Genomic DNA, 9,974 nt, shown 5'->3' with positions numbered 1-9,974 from the left:
AGCCAGAATCAAAGAGGCATTAAATAGATGATTTCTGCCAAATGTTGCAGTCAGAAATCTATTAAACATGTAACCAAGATGCATCAATAATACTGGGTGACTGGAATGCAAAGTTGGCAATGAGGAAGAAGGATCACTAGTCAGAAAATATAGACTTAGTGACAGAAATGAGTGTGGGGATAGAATGATAGAATTCTGCATAATGATTTATTCACTGCAAATACCTTTTATAAGAAACATAAATACAGGCTATACACATGGATTTCACCTGATGGTAGGCACAGAAATCAGATCGATTACATCTGTGGAAGGAATCATTGGGAAAAGTTCAATATTAGCAGTGAAATCTAGGCCAGGATCTGCTTGTGGAACAGACCAACAACTGATCATATGCAATTTCAAATTAAAGCGAAAGAAGGTTAAATCATATCCCCAGGAATCAAAAATTAAATTTTGAGTTTATCCCCTTGAATTTAATTACCAACTCCGGAATAGGTTTCAGATCTTGAACACTAATGAATGAAGACTAGATGAGCTGAGGGAAGATAGCAAGAATATCATTCGGGAAGAATGCAACATCCGGAAGTCATACCTTTTGCAAATCAGCAATAGCCTGCTTCAGCTTCTTGGCATAGTCATAACGCTCCTTTTGGACAGCATCTCGTTTCCTTTCATCTAACTTGCGTATAATCTGTGCGACTTCAGGATCTTGGTACATGTCAAAAGCTAGGTCATCTAGCGGAGAAATGTAGTCAGGTTTCCTGGAGGGGAGAAATGCATATTCAGAGCAAATCTTTAACTGTGTGACCTTACAGTGGCAGGGGAGCCCCTGTGCGCTCAGCCTGAGGTCATGCAGGTGTCAGGGAAGGCTGTCCCCACCAGCTGAGCACTTCCTTTGTGGGAAAGCAGAGAGTACAGGAAGGAGTCAAATGCTTCAGGTCACACAGCTGTTATGTGCTAGCAGGTTTTTCCTGGTTCCAAAGCCCATGCTCTTAGCCAGTAATCACAATGCATGTCAGAGAATCTCAGCGTTTGGTGCCTTCATTCATTCACTCACTCACTCATTCCACAGAGATTCAGCGAGTGCGCTCTGTGCCAAGCTTTGTCCTTGGCAACGGGGCTGTGACAGTGGCTGTGTGCTGCTCGTAGAACTGGGGAAAAAACTCACAGAACAAAGCAAATGAGTGACCAGCTCCATCTTAGGGGGGGGGGGTCTGAGGCAGGTCCAGGCCCCCATGCTTTATCAGAGCAGCACAGTAACTGTAAGGAATGAGAAAGGCTAACAAAGGCCACTCTTGTGCCAGCCCCTCAGTGTTCACTTCTTTTTTTTTCCAGTGTTCACTTCTATCAACCATTGAGTCCTGTAGGGGACCAGAAGCATGCTCTCAAAAAGAAATGCATGTGGGAGCTCTGGTGGCCTAATGGGAAGAAGCTGTGATGTAATCCCGAAGGCGCCAGGTTTGAATTCACCAGATGCTCCACTGAAGGAGGGGCAATCCCCTCCTATACCAGTTGGATCTGATTCGACAGTACACAACAATAATTTTTTAAAAAAATGCATTGTTCCAGTCACTTGAATAACCTGTTCCTGATTAAGTATGGTCTCCGGTCTTCCTTTCAAATGCTAAAGCAGGACACTCACCAGCTTGCTTTCAGTTCTAATGCTGGGAACAATGTCAGCTTACTTCTCAACAAAAACTTGTTTGACTTCCTGAGGCCAAATTTCAAAATATCTTAGTTTGTTTGCTGTCTCAATTACATTAAGTCATTTGTTTAGCTAATGAACACATTTTCGTGGAAAAAATTTTTACTTTTGTATAAGAATTATACAAAATTTTGTATAAAAATTAAAATAGTTGGGTGAGCTCTGGTGGCCTATTGGCAAGAAGCTGCACTGCAATCCCAGAGGTGTGTGGTTTGAATCCATCAGATGTTCTGCTGGAAGAGGAGGGACAATCTCCTCCTGTACCAGGCAGATCCAATCTGATGGCACACAAACACACACACATGAATTAATTTAGCTGGTAAATTTGCACAATGTTATGTGCCATGGTGTCAGAACCAACTCAAAGCTGACCTTCAAGCAGGTGTTCAGTGGCAGTAAATCACATGGGAGGAGACTGCCCATCCTTCTCCCACACAGAATGTGGCAGATTTGAACCACATGCCTTTGGGATTGTAAGCACAGCTTCTTACTGCCAGGCCACAAGAACTCACCAAATTGTACAACAGTACATCCAAACAGAACCTGGGACTGAGTCACATTCCAGGAAGACCCGGTATCCCTGGTAGTCCCTTTGTGGGACTCCCAGAGCTGGGCTGTAGCAGCCGCTGGACAGGAGGCCAGGATTGTGTCAGAAGTTTAACAATATCCTCTAACCTCAGGATGCCGGAGCAGCAATACAATGTAGGGTGTCTACAGAGTCACATAATTTTAGCTAAACACCAAGTTCTTGGCTGTGAAGTCCTAGTAATGAAATCAAGGCCTTCAATTGACTTTGTAAATTTTACAAAAGAAAAACTAGGGTGTCCAGTAAGTACCCTAGAAAGAATTCCAGAGCAATGCAATCGACTTTCGCTCAGAGTGCCCTCTAGTGGTAAGTAACCGAGTTTCATGTAGACTAAATCCAGCAATCTCTCATTACCGTGTGGATGGAAATCAACCCAGCTGACTGTCTAGTGGGCTTGCAAGACTGTAAATCGCACAGGAGGATATCATTTTTCTTTATTCTGCAGAGTTAGCAGAACAATTCCGGACGGACATCAGTGCATCCTAATACAGCACACACGGCGAAACACTATCTGTTTTGGCAAAAAGAAGAACCTGGCACCAGGACACATTATGTACCGTCCGTCAGCAGTTTGCGGGTAGGTGAGAGTGAGGTGGTACCAGAGTTGTAGGCAACTGCAAATGCCTACGATAAGTTAAGCATCTTCTCTTGTGTTTACTGTCATGAGGACTACGGTGCTGTTTTGAATGCTTTTATTTAGATCAGGCACCTTTGGAAGGAGGATCCTTACCTGTGTCAACTGTTTTCAAAGCAGGGAGCCCACTGACAGGGTGCTGAGGAAGCTGCCTGTTCTGAGGAGGGGCTCTCGGAGGAGGGGGTGCAGCAGAGTGAGTGAAAAACACAGGGCACCCGGTCTGTGTCCCCCACTCACGATCTGTCTGGTATCTTTAAAGAAAGGAGTCTGTCAAACTGCCAATATCAAAAAGACTTTTGGTTGATAGATTTTTCTTCCAAACACATTTTAAGAATCTTCTAGTAGTCTGAATAATACAAGAAATGAGTCTCTGAAGGTTAATAAATGAAAGTGCACTAAATGAAACCATGATCTTAATTTGTAGGTATATTTAAGATACTCCAATCAGTGGCTTATCAAGCTCTAAACTGAATTTGGGGGCCTTCAACCTGGGGTCCTTTGGAAATAACTCCACTTTTTTTAAAAAATTATTAATTTCAATGAAAATTTACAGACACTTTTGATTTCCATTCATTCATTGCTGCACTATAACTCCACTTTTGTGATTCTAAGAAAAGCTGCCTAAACCCATTTTCTGGGCAGAGGCCATCTTCTTACCCAGTATACGTGCCATCCAGAGCCGGGTCATCGGCACTGTGCCCCAGGTAGTGGTCAATCAGCTTCTCTCTAGAAGTCTATGGGAGCAAAAGAATTCTTAGCATTTCAGGAAAAAAAACCCAACAATGCAAAAAACGCTTCACTAAAACATTATAAAGATCAAGATGGAAGGAGTGGGAGTAGAGGGGTGAGGGAGGGTGCGAGAAAATCACAGGGTCACACAATTTGGTGGGTAGAGGGAGGGGGTAAAGGAAATGGGAAAGATTTGGTGGGGACCTGAAAATGTAATGGTAGTAATGGTGGGCATACTTCAATGGTGATTAATTTTGTAAAACACAATGTCTGCCCATGATTGTATAAAATACAATGTCAATGAAGGAAAAATGTGAGACACAATGTATACAAATTTTGTATACAAACTACTATAAAATGAAAAAATTAAAAAGATGTTAAGGAGCTTCAATGATTTTAGTTTCTCAGAAACATGGCCAAAGTTCTTGGGTAAAAGAGAAGTTTTGTGTGGTCGCTGCTGCTAGAAAGTACTTGATAATTACTCAGCAGTCAATTTTGTAAAGAGTTTGAAGATAGTACATTTTGTGATTTTAAAAAATATCATCTACCAAAGAATTTTTCTTTTCAAAGAGGTAAGGGGAGGGGTCGGGGGAAGGGAGGGCTGGGCAGGGAGAAAAGTGCAACAATGAATGAAATCCAAAATCTCTGTAAATGTTCATTAAAATTATTAAAATAAAAAATAAAATTAAAAAAATATCATCTCCTAATAAAAATGCTTTCTTCTCTAGGACTTAGACTTCTAAAACTTACAATATTGCTTTCATCACAGAAATCAGCAGGGTCTCCAATGATATTTACCGCGACCAGAGCAACCTAAGAAAGAGTTAAATGAACTTCTTCATCCACAGAAATGAAATGTAAAGTGGCAAAGTATAACTGTTACACTATCAAGTGGGATAACACACATTAACATGCATTCATTATAAATGTTATAAATGAAGTTTACCAAGCGTACCACTGTCTAATTAATTTCAAACATGACAACCACCCACTGGTTTCCAAGGCTACATATGGTAATAGCAGACAGCCTTGTCTGCTGCCTCCCACAGCATGGCTAGTGGATTTGAACCATCATTTATTAAGCAGCTCAACACATACCCCCCCCTCCCCCACCACCTGGGTCCCTTTTGCAGTGCACAGAATAAATGATATACTATAATGATGCTAAACCAAGTGGTTACTTTTAACTGTCTGAAAGATCCTAAAACAAGGGTTAAACAAAACTAAACCCACAAAACTCCCAAGTTGTAAACTAACTTCCTACCAAGCCATCCATTCAAGGTCAGTTATGAAAGTCATGTCTATACGGTCTTGCCGTATCAGAGACTGAAATACGAACTAACATAAACCACTGGTGCTGACTTGGTTCTAGCTCATGACAGCATCTCCTGGGTTTCCAAGGTGACTGGACATGTCTATGGGAGGAGATTGTCTTCCTCCTGAGCTAAAGCTGGTGGATTCAAACTGTCAAACCTGGCAGTTAGTGACAAATGAACACAGCTCAGTAGTTTGTGTAAGTCAGTGGTTCTCCCCTGAGGAGTTGTCATTTTCCTACAGCCATGCTCCTCCTGGCTCCCTGTGAACACAGCCTATCATGATAACCGGTGTGGGTACTGGAAGATCAGTGTTAACATATGCAATTAGGACAATGGACAAGGTTAAGAATTGTCTCCTAGCTTCCTGCCAAGGAATCCTGCTATATATTAAGACCAAGCCACATGATCCTATCATACATCCTTGTTATACACTGAATTGTGTGTTGTAAACTCCAACCTCTAGGCCTGTGGTTATATCCCCTTTTGGAAAAAGCACCCTTTGGCGTAGTAGTGCACTATGTATTGGGCTTCTAGCTGACAGGCTCACTTCCACTGGGTGCTCTGTGACAGAGAGATGGGCAGTCTCCTCCTGACAAGATTTACTGTCTCAGCAAACTGACGTCGGGTCACCGTGACCTGGACTGGACTTGACTGATAGTGGTTACCTTCGTGAAGCTGATGAGGGAGGATCTGTGTCAGACGTCCTGATTGAATCTCTCTGAGATATAAGGGATTAAAGAAGCAATGGAGAGAGGAGGATGAGGTAGGACTCATGGAGATCACAAGAAACCAGTAAGGAGAAGCTGAAGAGCAAAGACTTGTTTCCAGAGCTGACAGAGAAAGCTTTCCACTGCAGCTGGCACTCTGAATTAGGATTTCTAGTTTGCTAAACTGTGAAGGAAAAACAAAAAAGAATTTTCCTCTGGAATTCTATCAGAAAACAAAACAGAATTTGGTACTAGGAGCAGGGTGGCACTGTTAAGTGGAAACTGTTTGGGAATTGGGTAATGGGTAGAGACTGAAAGAATTTTAAAATGCTTAATAGTTGTGGATTTTGCAATTACTTGCTGTGCATCAGAGATCTGGACAATGATTATAGATGACTGTAGAAGAATTGATGCTTTTGAGTTGTTTGCGGTGCTGAAAAAGAGTTTTCAACGTACCATGGACTGCCAAGAAAACAAACAGATCTTTTTTGGTGAGGGTGAAACCAAGTTTCTCCTTGGAGGTTAGGATTGAGAAGCTCTGTCTTACGTACCTTGGGCACGTGGCCAGGAGAGAACAGTCCCTGGAGAAGAACATCATGCTCAGAAGGTTGGAGGGATAGTGCAGGAGAGGAAGACCCTGGATGAGATGGATTTATACAGTAACTGGGGCAATTGGGGGAGTTATGTTGGAATCAGTAAAACTGGCTCAGGACAGGGCAGGCTTCAGAGCTGCTGCATATAGGGTCGCTATGAGTCGCAGGAGACTCAACACAACAGGTATGTCAGAGATGGTGAGATTGGCTCAGGAAAGAGTAGAGTTCAGAGCCATTGTACATAGGGTCACTGAGTCGCAAGTGACTCAAGGGCACCTAACAACAACAACAAATAAGAGTTCAGAGCTATTGTGTATATGGTCACTGCATCGCAGGCAACTCAACAGCAAAAAACAACAATAGCAATAGTAAAAGGCAAGGATGCCTTGAAGATAGTGTTGATAGAGTTATGACTGTCAAAGGCAAGTCTGGTGAAGGCTCAGAAATAAGTGAGAAGAGCCACAGAGAAAGTCGATCATCTTAGAGAATACATAAGGCGCCAGTAGCAGAATGTTGCTAGAAATGTAAACACTAAATGGGCTTTTAGTGAGGCTTTAAAAGAAAATGAGCACGTGATTAGACAGAAGAGGAAGGGTGATGCTTTTTAAGTTGTGGCAGAAAACATGTCTGAGTCAAGTTCATATGTTTGGTGGAAGGTAGAACTTGCATGTAATGAACCTGTGTATCTGGCTGATGAGAAAACAAGATCGTAAAGGTCCACATGGTTTTTCCTTGCAGTTTAAAGTGAAACAGGAGAAAAAAAGAGATGGACTTAAAAATTAACATAAGAATATCCTGAGTGTCTTGTTAAAATGTAGATTCTGATTCAATTCATCTGTAGTGGAAATGTAAATCCTCATCAAGGGAACAAACTGGAACAAACTGGTTCAAAGTCCTGGTAGCCACTACAGCAATCATAAAAAAAAAGAAAAAGAGGCAAGAAATGGAGAAAGAAGAGGAGGAGAATGGAGTAACAAAAGAGTAACTGGGATCTGGAGGATTCTGGGTTGCACATGACATTATACGTGGTTCTAATTTCCACCAGATTTGCCTTGTAAAAATTTAAGAGGGTTCATCTGGGACAATGCTGCCCAAGAGAAATATACTGTGAACCACCTATAAGGGTGAGCCAATTGAATGTGGAAATTATTGAACAATATCACTGATATCACATGTAAGCAAAATACCATTGAAGAGCATTAAAAAAACAGCTGGAACATGACATAGATCAGGAACTGCAAGAAGCTCAAGCAGGATTTAGAAGAGGCTGTGGCACCAGGGATATCAGTGCTGATGTCTGATGGATCCTGGCTGAAAGTAAGAATACCAGAAGAATGTGTAATCGTGCTTTATTGACTATGCAAAGGTGTCTGACTGTGTGGATCATGACAAGTTGTGGCTGACATTAAGAAGGATGGGAATCCCAGAGCACATGTTTGTGCTCATGCGGAACCTATACCTGGACCAGGAGGCTGTTGTGTGAACAGAACAGGGAAGCACTGCATGGTTTGGAACTGGGAAGGGAGTGCATCAAGGTTGTATTCTCTTTCCATATCTGTTCAACCTAAAGGCTGAGCAAATTATCCAAGAAGCGGGACTCTGTGAAGAAGAATGTGGCATCAGGACTGGAGGGAGACTCATCAATAACGTACGTTATGCAGATGACACAATCTTGCATGCTGAAAGTGAGGAGGACTTGAGGTGCTTGTTGCAGAGGTCAAGGAATGCAGCCTTCTGTATGGATTGCGTCTCAATATCAAGAAAACAAAGATTCTTACCACTGGACCAACAGGCAGTGTCATGATGGATGGAGAGGCGATTGAAAATGTCAACAGCTTCAGCTTGGTTGGATCCACAATTAACACCCTTGGTACCAGCACTAAGACAATAAGGAGATGATTGCACTGGGAAAATCTGTAGTTAGGGACCTCGCCAAATTAAGTGACGTCAGTTTGAGGACTAAGGTGTGTCTGATTCAGGCCATGGTGTTCTGATTACTAGCTATGCATCCAAGAGCTGGATAATGAATAAGGATAACATAAAAAGAATTGATGGCTTTGAGCTGTGGTGTTGGAGAAGAGCACTGAATATTCCATGGACGGTCAAGAGAAAGAACAGATATGTCTTGGAGAGGGTGCAGCCAGAGTGCTCTTTGGAGGCAACGATGAGGCTTTATCTCACATACTTTGGGCATATTGCTAGAAGGGGCTATTCCTTGGAGAAGGACATGATGCTGGGAAGGGTGCAGGGTCTGTGAAGGAGAGGAAGACCGTCGACCAGGTGGATTGACAGGATGACTGTTGCAATGGGCTCTTTTATGTCAGGAAGTTGAGGATGGTGCTAGATAGAAGAGGGATCAGATCTTTTGTTCATAGAGTCACTATGAGTCATACTCGACTCGATGGCACCTAACAACAACAGGAGGCACATTAAAGTTAAAAAGAAACAGGTGAAAATCATTTTATTTGGAACACACAGCAACTTGACACTTATTTCCATATTCAGTCTTTGAAAGTCTTTAACACTGCCAGTACCCTCACCAGTACAGCCACACTGCCAGTAGACAACATCCACATGTGATCAGTGGCTGCTGCATCAGTGAGCAGATTCAGAGCGGAACATTCTTCTAGAAAAATACATTTTTTCCAAAGGAAAAAGTTTGGAAATCATTTAAGAAAAGATGTATGACCTTTGTTAACATGGATGTATGCTGATGAACAACACAGTCATAGATAGAGGCTTGGAGGCCAGAGTGAGTTGCATTCATCTTACCTGATTATAGATGTTGTATTTATTGATATGGTTTTGGTGAAAGATCAGTTTTAGAAACTGCCCAACTGCATCCACATACACGGATTTCAGCTCCCGGGCTTTGCAGCCAGTTTTTGCGTTATCACACAGGGAGACGTAACTGGGAGAAAGAGACCCAACAGAGAACTGTGTTCATGGGAACGTGTACAGATACACAAAGCCACTTCTGCTCATTCAGTTTAAGGAACAGTTTTAGACTAAAACAAAATTAAAAAAATAGAAAGGAAAAAAGCCTTAGAAGTCACTCCAATTTGCTTTAAGGAGTGTTCCTTTATCTGTAAAGCAGTTGACCACCACTGATAAAAATGGTAAGTCTATTCAGTAGGAGTCAGGCATTTTAAAACTGCAGAATCTTGAACCAAATAGTATGTAATAAGACCCAAAGATGGGGGTAATCTATTAGTTTTAATTAGTTGGAAGAGCATTAGCCTGGCTAAATGTCACAGCAAATACTCAATTTCATTCTTACCCGAGTCTTCGAAAGCGTTCTGCTTGATAGGGCACAAAATATTCAGGCAAGCTTTCACTAATGTAGAACTCAATTTTACTTGAAATCATATACTGGTGAGCGAGCAACTGCAGTTTTCTTATTCGACATCTCTCTACCATTTGAAGAACAATTTCTTGTGGAAACTGGCAAAATCTGAAAGCAAATACAATTTTGTTTGTTTCTTAACAATTACTACAGAGGGCTTCTGGGTGCTAGTGTTCCATTTTTCCATGCAGTAAGCATTTCCCCAGGGCCTGCTGTAAACATGTGTAGGTGCTGAAGCTACAAAGATGATGAAGACATTACTCCTAGCTGCGCCATTTTCCCTGCTCTTTCAGCATGGTTTGAGCGAGGCCCGGATTCGAATCTGAAATAAATTCCCTCTTGCCCTTGCATCGGTGTC

The 9,974-nt window shown here is 42.0% G+C and overlaps 1 protein-coding gene across 1 annotated transcript in view; it reads right to left on the bottom strand.

Annotated features, from left to right (window-relative positions):
* The window catches only part of CEP104 (centrosomal protein 104kDa), a 52,778-nt gene that overhangs the window by 32,145 nt on the left and 10,659 nt on the right, over window positions 1-9,974 (bottom strand). Inside the window, exons 2-6 of the mRNA XM_006885805.1 lie at window positions 9,551-9,724; window positions 9,043-9,181; window positions 4,405-4,467; window positions 3,583-3,659; window positions 593-761 (exon numbers count right to left, since the gene is read on the bottom strand). Of these exons, the coding sequence (XP_006885867.1) occupies window positions 593-761; window positions 3,583-3,659; window positions 4,405-4,467; window positions 9,043-9,181; window positions 9,551-9,724 (622 nt within the window). The remainder of the gene's footprint in view (window positions 1-592; window positions 762-3,582; window positions 3,660-4,404; window positions 4,468-9,042; window positions 9,182-9,550; window positions 9,725-9,974) is intronic.

This window comes from Elephantulus edwardii, unplaced genomic scaffold (genome assembly GCF_000299155.1).
Source record: "Elephantulus edwardii isolate Elephantulus edwardi_28Jun2011 unplaced genomic scaffold, EleEdw1.0 scaffold00045, whole genome shotgun sequence".
NCBI classification, from domain to species: domain Eukaryota; kingdom Metazoa; phylum Chordata; class Mammalia; order Macroscelidea; family Macroscelididae; genus Elephantulus; species Elephantulus edwardii.
Note: the sequence above shows the minus strand (reverse complement) of the source record. Positions and strands in the feature narration are given on the sequence as shown.